Genomic DNA, 15,219 nt, shown 5'->3' on the forward strand with positions numbered 1-15,219 from the left:
CAATGCATTGCCAACTCTAAAAGGAAAATTATAACCCAAGACGCATGGGGAAAAATATTTACGTGGAGTTTTTAATCCATATTAGAATTCAGTTGTTGTAACTTGACCATAAATTTAAACAGAAACCATCTTCCGAGACATACATTCTAATAAATGTATCAACAGTACTGATAGTCAACCAAGAGTCTGTTATTTGAACTCATTAGTAACATTTCGCTTTTCTATCAGACAGAAACCTATAGTGGTTTGCCCCGATTACACAGCTGAAACATTGTCTTATGAAAACAAAATGAGACAAAATTAAATAAAATTGAAGATAAAAATACTCTGAAGTTAAAGCAAACTATAATCCTTGGCGGATCAATCAGGTAAAAAACATTGGTGAAAGTTGGAAGCACAGGATAACTGACATGAATCTTCAGCACAAAGTACATCTTTGAGAACATGAAACGATGACTCTTTGGAGGACAATAGCTGAATACCCAAGAATCATCAGGTTTGAAAAATATTGCTTATCACTTCCCAAAACACATCTGCAAGAACTGAAGATCTCATTTAAAAATATTAAGGTAATCATATTTATTGCATCTTGAGAATGCGTTTCAAAACAGAAAATTAACAGTGCACCCCAGCTTCACCAAAATATATATTTAAGAGAGGGGCAACCTAAGATATTTATAAACAAAGTATAGGCTGCATGTGCTTTTCAAAGGGTCTGAATTAAATACAACCAGCTGCCAACTTTGTGCTCTGACATACTTGAGTTAGTGGGTGTGTGTATACGAAATCATTTATTTTTGTCTACAATAAACGAAATAAAAACACTGCCCTATACAATCCACTATTAGCAGTGAGTACAACAGCAAAAAATTATTGTACAATTTATACATACTAAAATATTCTCTCTCTCTAGAGATAACGCAGAACAAAACCTAATCATTATGACTTAATGTGGGAAATCTCAAATTACAATAGGGAAAAACGAAATCAGGGAGTGTATGGAGCCCAAGATAAAGGTTCCTGGTCATAAGGCTATAAGATTAGTAAGTGCAAGTGGTAGAATAAAGCATGCTCAAATGTATGCTTGGGTCTTTGTATATCTATCAAACCTTTAAATTAAACAAGACTAGCTGAAGAAATGTCTTAAGCAGAGCAAGATAACTGGGGACTGTGTCATTTCTTTTACCATTTTTGTTACCCAACTTATACAATGCGCAAAGTGCTAAGCAACACTACAAAACACATTTACGTCAACACTGAAGACCTGGGGAAATGAAATCCAACAATTTTATTTTAATGAGCTGTATTTTCTAAATTTTTGTTTTATTTTTTCCTGTTTTCATACAGTATTGAAAACAAAACGCAGCACATTCACATTTTCCCGAGGAACTGTAAAGATGATCTCTACAGGGATAAACGTAAAGCCTGAAGCTCAATCAATTGATGTTGAAAACTCTCAAAGGGAGTAAAGGCTTGATCTGAATGGTCTAGAACATGTACTGTAATTTAATAGCAGAGATGGCCGTCTTAATATTTAATGATTTAAAAGAACTTCTCAGTCCATGCGAAAAGTACAGTCCAATAAATCAAATTTCTGAACGCATTTTATGCTACATATGTGTATACTTTGCGATCCTCAGGTGTTCGTGCCAAATATTCTCTCTCAATAAGTCCTTCAATACGTTTCTTAATAACAACTGGACTTGGTAAGAATCGAGCCTTCAACTGCTGAGTTACCTAGAAGAGAAAGTAGAACAACGAATTCCTACCAGAAAATTTAAAAAAATATTTAACATTTCCATGTAAACACACAAAAATTCTTACCTTTGAACAGAACTGATGTGTCATTTTAAGATTCAAATCAAACTCTAGTAATGTGATTACTAAAGTCAAAAATTGACTTTGAAAATCAAAATAGGTTTTATTTGAAAATGTAATGTATGGGTTAGAATATACCTCATCAGAACGTGAATGCTAAGGTGGAATATATTAGCATGAATGTATACCACACCATGGCTTAACCATTTTGATGCTATCATCTAAACTTCTGGGTTATTCTCCCATTCACAGAATTTCGGAATCATAACGTCTTTAAGAACACAGACTCTGAACCCAGAGTATCTAGATTCAAATCCCAGCTCTTCCATTTACTAGCACTGGGACCCTGGAAAAGTTAACTTAACCTCATGAGACAGATGGCAACGTCTGGTCCGTTGTAAGGGCTACTGCTGTTGTTCTTTTCTCCAAGGGCTACTGCTGTTGTTCTTTTCTCCAACTGCTGTCAGGATTCTAGGTATTGTGACATTGCTAATAATAAAACAGTAACGACAGCAGCAGCCGAGGTCTGACTGTGAACTATGTATCAGTCACTCTGTATATGTTAACTTATTTAATGCTCTTAACCCTGCAAAGTGAGGAAAATAGCCAGGCAGCAAGACTGACATAAACTGAAAGTAAACCGAACCAATAGTTACAGATGAGAATCTAAACCTTTCCACCCCCAAAGTTCATGCTTTCCCCACTGATCTACCCTGCCTCCCTGCCTCTCTTGCAGAACACCTATCCACCCACAAGCCAGTTTCCTTTTTTTACTCCTGTTGGATCATTTCCCCAAGACCACACTGGATTGACAATTCTTTGAAATCTGAAACTTCAGTACTTTACCCCCCCAACTAAAATCTATCTCCTTTCTAGTATTATTACTCCACTATCAACACACTTGTTCCCAACCCACCTGAGATCTCTCACCCTCTGACCCTTCCTTATGAGCTACTAGTAATTTCTTCTGACCTTACCTCCTTCTTGACAGGGTCTGGATCACTTCAGCTATACTGTCAACAGTACCCTCAACTGCCAGATTCCTTTGGTTCTCTTCCACAAACACCCGTTCCATGTTCACGACATCATTCAAAATCTACTACTCAGTTCCCTGCAGGGTAAAGTTGTTTTTACACCTTTTGGGCAGACCAGGAATCAACAAGATGCAGCCCACAGGCCAAATACAGCCCCACTGCCTGTTTTTCTAAATTCTTCCTGGAACACAGCCACACTTAACTGTTACTGGTGGCTGCTTTCGCACTACAACTGGCCATTGAAAAAAAAGTCTGCCCATCTCTGGTATAGACTGATAACACACATTTAATGTGTTCTAGTTCAGCAAGTTCCTGAGCACCATCCCCTCACATCCTGTTTCACGCAGGGAAGAGAGACCACTTCAGCATACAGTTCCTTCGACTCCCACCTCCTTACACATACACATTTATTCACACTCGTATCCACCCTTGATTAGCACACACCCTGCATCCTGCCCTGGGTCCCAAGAGGGGCACGTTCAGTAGCATCTTTGTTAACACATCTACCGTCCACCTGTAGTCTTTACACAGCTCGCTCTCCTTTCCTCTCCTAGACTCTGTACGTCAACTGTCCCTCGATCCCGTCTTCTGTCCCTTCCTTCCTTAACCTTAGCGTTTAGACACGGGGAGTATCTTCCCGCCAGAAAAACAAAATCCAGGACGCCTCAACTTAACACCCAGTCCTCCAGGTTTGCTCTGCGCCCTTTCCCATGAGCCAACATCTTGAAGGACAGGGCACTCTCCTGGTTTCCCCTCCACTTCCTTCCTCTGGCCCAGCCAGCAGATGTCCACTCTACCAGAGCAATGCAAATGCCCGGGAAAACCCATGAGTTACCTAATTGCCAACAGGTCTGAAGTGTTTGACTTTTTTTCACTTTTTGAAAATTACTGACCGATCACTCTTGTAATTTTCTTCCTTTGCCATGTGATATAAACTCAGCTTGTGCAAAATTCTGCTCACGGACATGAAGAACATAGCGGCACACTGTCCCTCCTCCTCCTTAGCCAGAAACCGACGTGTGCTCGACTCCTCTCATTTCCCACGGACGGCCAGTCGGTAAATGGTGACTTCCCATTTGTCTTCACGCAGCTCTCCCCCCTCTACCAATATTTATTCAGCCCTAATCATTTCAATGGCCTTTCAAGGAGGCTTCCCCTTCTTCGTTTCCAAATTTACAATATGTAAGCACTCAATAAATGGTAAGTTTATTTATTTTTGGAAATAAAAGTAGACTGTTTAACATCAAAGCATTAAGTAGCAGCAAAATTTTTTTATTCTTCAAGTGACAATATTCTATTACTTTTATTACAAGGACATTAGTTCTCAAAGTGCACACATATCTAGATGCACCCCTGTGCTCAGTTATCAAGTAAGTGCCATACTTTATAAGTGTTACCTGACTATGGTTTCCTTATTCTAAAATTAGATTTTAAATAACTTGAATATAGTTCTTCCCTAAATTTGAACTGTTAGTATTATTTTGCCTTTTCGACCCTGATCTAGCCCCGCAGCGCCCTTACCTCTGCTACTAATACATTGTGCTGCATCTTCTTTCTGGACTTCATTATCCGCACTATAGCAGCTTCTATCTCATGTTTTCTGTCGTCGTCTACCTTCTGCCTCGTTTCTTTCCTTTCTGGGTCAGATTCACCTTGTTTGGCAGCAACTAAAAGACAAAGACATTTACCATGTAATTACCACGTAATGCAAAAAATGTAGTTTAGAGACAAAGATAATTTAGTATTATCCACAGAGACCCATTTCAACCTGAGTATACACATACACTTATTAATTCAAGAGAACATTGAAGAGAACATTCAAGAAGAACATTCAAAGGGGCCCACTTCAACATTTTCACAAATATTTAAATAAGTAACGATCACTGATATAAAAATTCTGCTTATTCTTTTTAAGTATTAGGAATTTAATTTTACAGAGATAATAAAACCAATTTTGTTTTTATTAAATACAATGATTCCTCTCCTGGAAGAAAAATGGTAGCTGGATATATTTAATAGAAAAATTATCAGTAAATAATTTTCATTGCTGTGACTTCCAGAGGTCAACTCGTACTTTACCAACATAACGCCAAGATATCTTAAGAGGAGGAAAGGGTTCTATATTGCCAAGATGTAGTTAGCTCAATTTAAATAATGAGAAAGCACCACTGGGATGTCAGCTGAAAGAACTCCAGAACAAGTACTTTATTTGTTCCTCTCACAGACTATCTAAACAATTTATCGTATGTCTTAATTTTTCTTTATGTCACAATCTCACTATCACTAATGCATAGTACATTCCAACCTTTCGGAGAAGAGAAGTCTTACTCTGTTATTGCCTACTATCTTCAAGGCAACTACTCAGGAATAAATACAGAAGTCCCTTTCTCTTAAAACTTTACTCTCACTGAAGTAGCAGAAAAAGAAAAGTAACAGATTTTTTGTTTATCTGGTCATCAATAAGAGATAGATAATGAAGTTTTGGGAGGCAGAAACTGGAAAATTACAAAGAACCGCCTAAGACACTGCTGGCTTAGGCACGGGCACATCCACAAGAGCGCGGACTGTACAGTTCAGAAGATGATTCTGGTGTGTATGTCCACTCAGCGGTTTCTAATTAGAATCCCCTGGTTAAGAATTCTTTCAGTACCTTTTTCCAAGTTAAAGATAATCAGTACCTTAAGAAGAGAGGAATTAGATTAAAATGACCTCCTAAGAAAGAATAATGCTTTTACTCAAAAAAAGCCAACGTCATTAAAAAAGAGAGAGAGGGGGAAGGAGAGAGAGAGAGGGGAGGGGGAGGGGGAGAGGGGGAGGGAAAGAGAGAGAGAGAGACAGACAGACTTAGAGTAAATAAAAATCAATGTAATGGGGAAACCTTAACTGAATCCTGGACCTAAAGAGTAAGATATGAAAGGCATTTTATTTTATTTTTTAATGTTTATTTTGGAGAGACAGAGTGTGAGCAGGGGAGGGGGGGGGAGAGAGAGAGAGAGAGAGAGAGATGGATGCAGAATCTGAAGCAGGCTGCAGGCTCTCAGCTGGCAGTACAGAGCTTGGCACAGGGCTCGAACTCATGGACACGAGCAGCAAGATCACGACATGAGCCGAAGTCAGACGCTTAACTGACGAAGCCACCCAGGTGCCCCAAGAAAGGCATTTTTTTTTTTAATTTTTTTTTTCAACGTTTATTTATTTTTTTGGGGACAGAGAGAGACAGAGCATGAACGGGGGAGGGGCAGAGAGAGAGGGAGACACAGAATCAGAAGCAGGCTCCAGGCTCTGAGCCATCAGCCCAGAGCCCGATGCGGGGCTCGAACTCACGGACCGCGAGATCGTGACCTGGCTGAAGTCGGACGCTTAACCGACTGCGCCACCCAGGCGCCCCAAGAAAGGCATTTTTGAGGCAACTGTGGACAAGTGGAGGTGGTATAAAATATCTATTTATACAAATAAGTATTATGGAATTATTAATTTTCTTGGGTGTGATACAGTATTACAATTATTTTGGAAAATACCTTATTCTAAGGAGATAAATGTATGCTTAAGTATTAGGGTGGGGGAGTGTAATGTTTGCAGATTAATTTAAAATGCTGTAGCAAATATATACACATATGTAGGGGGAGGGTGGGGTCAAGGGCACCGGAGCAAATGGGACAAAAAATTTAATGACTCATAAATACAGGTGACGGCCATACATACCTTTGTCCATTATCGTGTTTCTCACTTTTTCTATGGATTTGAAAATATTTAAAATAAAAAGGTGGAGAAAAGAATTTAATTTTTTTTTTTAACGTTTATTTATTTTTGAGACAGAGAGAGATAAGAGCATGAATGGGGGAGGGTCAGAGAGAGAGGGAGACACAGAATCTGAAACAGGCTCTAGGCTCTGAGCGGTCAGCACAGAGCCTGACACGGGGCTCGAACCCACGGACCGCGAGACCATGACCTGAGCTGAAGTCGGACGCTTAACCAACTGAGCCACCCAGGCGCCCCAAGAATTTTTTAAAAAACAATCTATTGTGTTCTGCTAGATGTGACCATGTAAATAGGTATATTCCAAGATAAATGGGAAGGCTGTGGTGATACACACTGGATTAGGAGGTTTTTTAAAACGTGAGGGCAGAAGCTCACTCTCAGTCTCACACAATACCCTTCCCTTAAGAAGAACATAACAGAGGCACATGCTTGTGTAAGGGGGTACAGATGTATCTAGCTATATCTGGGAAAGGGTTGGGGAAAAGTGGGATGCAGTGGTGGGGAAAACTGTTAACTATGGAAATTGCTGTAGATTACAGTGAAATCTAATTTTTTTTTTTTAACGGTTATTTATTTTTGAGAGAGAGACAGAACGCCAGCGGGGGAGAGGCAGAGAGAGCAGGAGACACAGCATTCAAAGCAGGTTCCAGGCCCTGAGCTGTCAGCACAGAGCCTGATGTGGGGCTTGAACTCACAAACCATGAGATCACGACCTGAGCTGAAGTCGGACGCTTAACCGACTGAGCCACCCAGGGGCCCAGTGAAATCTAATTCTTCTCAAAGGTTGTTTTATTTGAGTAATATTTTTTTTTTTTTAAATTTTTTTTCAACGTTTATTTATTTTTGGGACAGAGAAACAGAGCATGAACGGGGGAGGGGCAGAGAGAGAGGGAGACACAGAATCGGAAACAGGCTCCAGGCTCTGAGCCATCAGCCCCGAGCCTGATGCGGGGCTCGAACTCACGGACCGCGAGATCGTGACCTGGCTGAAGTCGGACGCTTAACCGACTGCGCCACCCAGGCGCCCCTTGAGTAATATTTTTAACTTCTTTGTCTAAACTTCGATTCCTGACTATAGTAAGAGCAGCATAATTAGGTTAGGACAGAGTCTCTGCATCTTCGATTATGAGCCAAAAGGCAAGGATGTATTTTGACAACTTAGGAAAAACCCATGTGATCACATACTTATCACCAGAAAGAAAATTTTAACTTCTACAAAATATTTTTAAGAGCCATGATAATCTAAGTGCCATTCCTAAATGAAAACATTATTTCTTCCTAGAATTTTATAGCTGAAAAGAACTTTAAGAGATCTAGCTGAATTCCTTACCATACAGAACTGTATTCGTATTTTAATTAAAGTGTTATATGCGCACATTTAACATCAAAAATAAAAAATTCTATTTTCATCGGATCTAAAATACCACACACACACACCACTGCCACCCCAAATTAAAAATCCAGAGAGAAGACTATTTTTTTTTTTTTTGAACAAAAATAGTATCTGAAATTATTGCTGGACATAATGGAATCTAGGATTATAAAGAGTTACTTATTTAGGGTAAAGCAGGGTGAGGTTTGGTAATTCAGATTATGTATCAGCATACATCTTCCTCTAAATCTAGAATACAAACAAGTCCTGAAATCCAAAACCTGTATCTACCTAAACCTGTAAAGTCTTATGCCCTGCACTGGGGAAAAAAAGATATTTTATTCCATGACTTTTTAAGCATAGTTCTGTTTTTATTTTCAATTTACATCTGTGTCCAAACATGAGGCTATTTTTGGTGATGAAGGTACAATGATACGGTCTGCAAACATGGGACAAATTAGGCAATGCTTTAAAAGAGACACCACCCTGCTTCAGAAGGCATACAAATCCAATCAGGGTCAAAAAGGTCAGTAGAAGTGTGCATACAATGTTTTTTTAATGTATTCTGGTAATCAGTTACAGATTTAACATTAAAATAATTTTTAAAAGACTCTTATAAACACAATTTTTTAAAGTTAAAGAGGGGCGCCTGGGTGGCGCAGTCGGTTAAGCGTCCGACTTCAGCCGGGTCACGGTCTCGCGGTCCGTGAGTTCGAGCCCCGCGTCGGGCTCTGGGCTGATGGCTCAGAGCCTGGAGCCTGTTTCCGATTCTGTGTCTCCCTCTCTCTCTGACCCTCCCCCGTTCATGCTCTGTCTCTCTCTGTCCCAAAAATAAAAATAAAAACGTTGGAAAAAAGAAAAAAAAAAAAACACTTATATTAAAGTTAAAGAAACTACAGTCATTTTTTTTTTTTTTCAACGTTTATTTATTTTTGGACAGGGAGAGACAGAGCATGAACGGGGGAGGGGCAGAGAGAGAGGGAGACACAGAATCGGAAATAGGCTCCAGGCTCTGAGCCATCAGCCCAGAGCCCGACGCGGGGCTCGAACTCACGGACCGCGAGATCGTGACCTGGCTGAAGTCGGACGCTTAACCGACTGCGCCACCCAGGCGCCCCACTACAGTCATTTTACACTTATTTTAAAATACTATTTTTCTACAAAGACTACAGAGCTGTAATGGATGAGTCAGTCCTGTGAAGCTCATCTAACAGTAATTTTGAAATCAGGGAACAAACTATGTTAGAGGTTTAAACATGAGCAAAGGTAAAGTGCTTTTTTCCCCTTAAATACATAGAAAACACACGTTGTACACTATGTTAAGTATATAATAAACAGGATGCTCATTATTAATTAAAAATAAACACATTAAAAATTGTTCACAATAGGGTCATTTCTAAGCTTTTAAATGAGAGATAATATGGGTTTTTAAGGTTTTGCAACTTAAAAAATACCCATCAAAACATAAATAGCTGCATCTAAAAATCAAACTTTAGATAAATAACCCCCAACTCTGACAAATTTGTAAATCAGTTCAAAAAAGATGTCCATCATTAGTTAACTCAACCAATTAAAAACAATTATTTTATAAATACTAATCTATAACAAAATTGTATTTACCTGTTGAAAACCAAATGGAAATAAATACCTTGTTCACACTACAAATTACTTTTTAAAACGCTCACCGTACTTGGATTCAACTGTATTTTGACAGGAACACATATGAATAGAGCTGCTTTAGTCCTTAAACCTACGTGTCACACAGCATCAGAAACGCAGTACTGCTTTTGAAGAAAGAAATCCAACAGATAATAATTTTTTCAGAGGAAAAATATAATTCCAGATACCTGTTTGAATCTTGACTCTGTGTAGTTTGGATGTGAACTGATCATTAACTGTAAATATGTGACCGTTTTCTATTTCCTTTGACTTGGGTTCTTTCGTGAGAACCCGCTGGGTTGGTTTACCACAGGCGAGGGACTGCAGGGCTCGAACGAGCTCTCTTTCAGGGATATCGGTCTCTTGCTGAATTTCCTGAAATTTCACCAGATTGATAGAATTAGACTTTTTGAAAGATTAAAGCAGATCGGTTAATTACTAAGTAAAATCAACTGAACAGGAGAGAGAGATAATTACATGAAAGAAATAATTTACAACAAAGAATTGCCTGATTATTAGGACACTTCACTAAAATCTCACTTATTTGAACAAACTAGAGGAAAAGGTGATTCAAATCACAAAATATTGAAAAGACATGTACTTTTTTATTTCAGGAGATATAAGGCCTAGTCTAAAAATGTCATCCAGCAGAGATTATTTGGGACCTGCTCTACTACTTAAGTAAAAAAAAACGAAACAAAGTGTTAACAAACACGATTGCTTTTGGAAAAGCTCTACGATCCTACAAGTGGACCCACACTACTTCTGCTCAGCAACTTCTTTTATAGAAAGAAGCAAAGTCAGCCCAAAGCTAAGGCACTCTACCATACAATCAAAATTCACAATCCGTGTTGACCATTTACTGCCTGTATGACCAAATGAAAAAAACATAAATTCCTGGTAATTAACATTAAACATGAAAAAAAGTGAGAAATGTTTTCAAGTCCAGGTGGTAATTTTTGCTTCTTACCATGGTATGAATAAAATGCAATAGTAAAAACAAAAGCAGTTTAGAGAAGAATGAATGTGTGATGTCTTGATTGATCACGCTCCTCTTTGGTCCACGGGACAGTAAGGGAATTGTACATGTATACGATGTAGTTCCTACATGTCTACAGATGTATGATGCCACCCAGTCTTCACAGCAGGGCAGATCACTTTGATTTGCTGTGTAAAAGCTATTCTTTCTCAAGAGCAGCTCAGGAAGAATAGGCATATGGATCGTGTAACTGATCTGGAGAGAGTCATTCTCTCTTTCGCAGGAGTCTGAGCACCAGCGTGGGTTTCTCTAAAGGACTATCAGGGAGGAGTGAAAGAAATGCGAATTTTAGTGATGATGAAGCACATTCCTTTGCCTCAAATGATCTCTGTATGTCTCCATACTTTAGTCATTTCAAATACTATAAATGTTAAACCCTGGCAAATTAAATAGGTGCTATTATTACAATGTTGATTATAATTATTATTATGTGTGACAAGTGACTTAATCACATATTCTATTGTTTAGTCACACTGAGAGAAAACTAGAAGCTCCTTCTTAGGTGATATTTTACAATTACAGATCATTCCCACAGGTGACTATTGCAATTCAGTGTGCATCCTTTAGGACTTTTCCTATACATCTACATATCCACACAGGAATACAAATCCATACACACATGCGTATGTACGGGAACATGCCCATTAATACACCAGTATTAATGTTAAATATAAATGGGATACCTCCTCTGTAACATGTACTTTTCCCATTCCGGCACATGTACCCTTTCATTTTCTTTTGCTTTATTACCTTTTTGGTAGAAGTCTTCTACCTTTCTCGCTAGAATGAGTCCTAGGAAATGATTATGATTCTTATTAAAATATTGCTTTCCTCAAGTTATTTTCTGATTAACTGATTTTTATATAAAAGTTGATTTTTCATCTGAACTCTTCTGTAAGAATGTTCTCAGGTGATTATCATAGTTGACAATCACCCTGCCTACAAATTTTGTCAACTCCTGGTATTTTATAAATTTCACTTTTTCTTAGTGTTAGGACCTGCAGAACAATGCTGAATAATAGTAATAATTAGGCAGATATCCTAAAATCTGTTCCTACCTTTCATGGGCAGAGGTCTAATATTTTACTACTAACTACTGCTTGCTTATTAGGTCTCTCGTTAGATATAACCTTATGACATTAAGGGGATTTCATTCTATTCTTAGGTGGCTAAGAGTTCCCCATATCCTGGAAATATGAAATGGAGACTGACTACTACAAATGCTTTTTGTGTATCTATAGAAATCATTAATTGATTTTCTCCTTGAAAAGTCTGGCAATACAGCAAATGCTCAGTTAACTTTATGATGATGATGATGATGATGATGAAGGAGGAGAAGAAACCTTAATTATGTTAACAAATTCCTTCTTTGTATTCCAGGGATAAATCCTATTTGGACACACAGAATCATTCTTTCAATATGCTGCTGAGTATGACCTGCCGATATTTTATTTAAGATTTGTGCATTTCTTTTTTTTTTTGTTTTTAAGTTTACTTATTTATTTTCAGAGACAGCACAAGCGAGTTGGGGAGGGGCAGAGAGAGAGAATGCCAAGGAGGCTATTGGCACAGAGCCTGATGTGGGGCTTGATCCCACGAACCATGAGATCATGACCTGAGCCAAAATCAAGAGTCAGACACTTAACTGACTGAGCCACTTCAAGCGTCCCAAGATTTGTGCATTTAAAGTTGAATAACCTATAGCTTTTTCTTTTTTGTATTCTCCTTGTTCACTTTTAGTAGTAAGCTTATGTCAACCTCACATATTTCCAAGAGCAAAAGGTGTATTTTGCTGAGTTGAAAGTTCTCTGTATAGCTTTCAATTTTAATTTGCTAATTATATTATTCAGATCTTCTAGACGATCTTTTTTATTGTCTTGTCAGGACATTTGCGAAGGATTTCTGTGATTGCAAATTGTCTATTTCACCTTGTATTCCCAAACACTTTCCTTTATATGATGTGAAATTATGTTATTAATGATGTTAGCACTTCTTCATGAGATACCAATTATCACTGGTTTTTAACCGATTTCTAAAATTTAAGTGCTACTGCCTAACGTTAATTTTGCTATTATCCATAACTAGTTTTTATATTTCAGACTCACTCTCAAGAAAATTTAAGAAGTATAATAAAGAACATTCAGAAAAATATATATTAATTAATATCTACATGCCTTTCAAAAACCAAATGCTAGTTACTATAATCTAGGGTAGAAACTACCACTTTATGTATTTCCTGATTTTAGCTGTTTTAAACCGTAACAAACTTCTATTCATTAAAAAAATACATAAAAAGAGAAAAAGCTTCAGCAGCTTCACTACCATGGATGAAATGTGACACAACATATAAATGCCACCTTTTGCAGGCAGCTTCTGAGATGGCCCATAATGATCCTGGTATGTTTTAGCCTTGTGTGATCCTCTCACAGTATTGGGGCTAACTTGGGTGATCAAGAAAGTAAGAAGTGACCGTATGTGACTTCAAAGGCTAGCGTCATAAAGGCATGCCAGGTTCTGCCCGGGGCTCTTGGATGGCTCGGGTTAGGGAGAGTTTCCCACTGGTATGCAAGGACAACTGAACAGCTATGTGGTAAGGGCCACGTGAGGAGACACGGAGACCTCTTTTATCAAGAGCTGAAATGAACTTGCCAGCTACGTGGAAGGAAGAATATTCCAACAGCTTAGAAGTGTATTTTCCAGGCACAAACATTAGATGACTGAAGCCCCAGGTGACATCTTCACAACCTCATGAGAACCTGTGAGCCAAAACTCACCAAATGAGCCCCTCCTAAACCTCTAACCCACAGAAACCAGGAAAGATGATACATTGTTAGAGCTGTTTTAAACTTAAGTTTCAGATGTGTTATGTAGCATTAAATAACACATACACCATTTTACTGAACTTATAAAGAGTACTCAGAGTTAAAAAATCAGCCTCCTTTTAAAGTATTACTTTCAACTATCCTCTCTAATTTGTGGAGGTGAGTTGTGTAAAAGAGCCGGCTAATAACGCTTACACAGCAGCCTAGAATGCAACATACGGTATGAGTACAAACTTCAAGTGCCTTCTCACAATGCCCCCTGTTCAAGATGCAAGCAGCCAGAAGGCTTTGGAGCCACAGGAATGGCATTCTACATATGCCATTTATGCTCAGGCATCTGGTTTGTTACTTAGCTAACATTTGAAATATTGGAGGAATTTTCTGCCTAATTTTACCCTCTACTTAATGATGCTCATTAGTATCAGTGATCCCAAGTCGGTTGGGAAAGAGAAGAGTAAGCCTGAACCACTAAAATTACTAGCAATTCTAATAATGGCTTTAGAAAATGAGTTTATGGTTTTGTCTCATTATTTTCACCAGCTCTTTATAAAGTAGGACTGAAAACCAACATTAATTAGCATTTATCAGCAGTTTATTTTGCTTAAAATATATTACCCATGGTAGCTGCAGATTAAAACAGTCAAGCTGTTAGAGATCATTTAATTCCACCTCTGTTTGAAAAGGCTTACAACTTGAGCAAGGTACTCAATACTTGCTTAATTAATTTCCTTGGGACTAAATCATATGTAACTTGCTCTGGACAGTTGAGGTTACTCCCCTAGATAAGACACACCTGGAAATAGATAAGACCAAGACCTCTTGACTTAGCCACCAGACCTACAACACTTGAGTTTCAAAGCATTTCCTTTAGGTGTATCCCATAAAAACAATAATCTCTTAAATGCAAGCATGAAGGTAGGTATAAAATAGGCCTACAGGGGTGCCTGGGTGGCTCACCTGACTCTTGATTTTGGCTCGGGTCATGGTCCCACGCTCACGCGACTGACCCCTGTGTCAGGCTCAGTGCTGGGACACTGGGCGTGGAGCCTTCTTAAGCGCTCTCTCTCTCAAAAATATCTACAATTCAATTCTGCCCTAAATTTCAAGTGAACTTATTTCTATGTTCACGGTATCTGAAAATTAGCTTTCAATTAAGAATAAATATGGCAATAATTTTACAGCTTTTATCTTAAATTTACACTTAAGAATCACATGATCTTGGGGCCCCTGGTTGGCTCAATCGGTTAAGTGTCCGACTTCAGCTCAGGTCATGATCTCACGGCTACTGAATTCAAGCCCCGCATCAGGCTCTGTGCTGACAGTTCAGAGCCTGGAGGCTGCTTCAGATTCTGTGTCTTCCTCTCACTGTCTACCCCGCCCCTCTCATATACTCTGTCTCTCTCTCAAAAATAAACAAACATTTAAAAAAAAATTTAGGAAGAATCACACGATCTTTATTTCCACTCAACGTACCTATTAAAGGCATGGGAAAAGACTAATTGCATTTAACGTAATCAAAGGTCTTGGTGGAGGAAAGAAAAAAAGATGGGTATAAAAAAGAAATTTGACACTACCAAGATAGTGTAAAACTAGCACTAGACATAGAAAGCGATCAGATTTGATTGCTCAGAGTGCAGAAACAGACCTACACATATATGGTCAATTGATTTTTTTCATAAAGGTGCCAGGTAATTCAAAGGGAAAAGAACAATGCTT

At 38.5% G+C, this 15,219-nt stretch overlaps 1 protein-coding gene across 3 annotated transcripts in view; it reads right to left on the reverse strand.

The window, feature by feature from the left end:
* Nucleotides 1-1,269: 1,269 nt before the first annotated feature.
* CUL3 (cullin 3) overlaps nt 1,270-15,219 on the reverse strand; it is a 96,281-nt gene continuing 82,331 nt past the window's right edge. For all 3 annotated transcript variants that reach the window (XM_045481467.1, XM_045481466.1, XM_045481468.1), the window contains 3 exons: nt 9,831-10,017; nt 4,374-4,519; nt 1,270-1,737 (listed from right to left, as the gene is read on the reverse strand). In XM_045481467.1, the coding sequence (XP_045337423.1) occupies nt 1,606-1,737; nt 4,374-4,519; nt 9,831-10,017 (465 nt within the window). In that variant the 3' untranslated portion in view covers nt 1,270-1,605. The remainder of the gene's footprint in view (nt 1,738-4,373; nt 4,520-9,830; nt 10,018-15,219) is intronic.

The sequence above is a fragment of the Leopardus geoffroyi genome, chromosome C1 (assembly GCF_018350155.1).
Source record: "Leopardus geoffroyi isolate Oge1 chromosome C1, O.geoffroyi_Oge1_pat1.0, whole genome shotgun sequence".
NCBI classification, from domain to species: Eukaryota; Metazoa; Chordata; class Mammalia; order Carnivora; family Felidae; genus Leopardus; species Leopardus geoffroyi.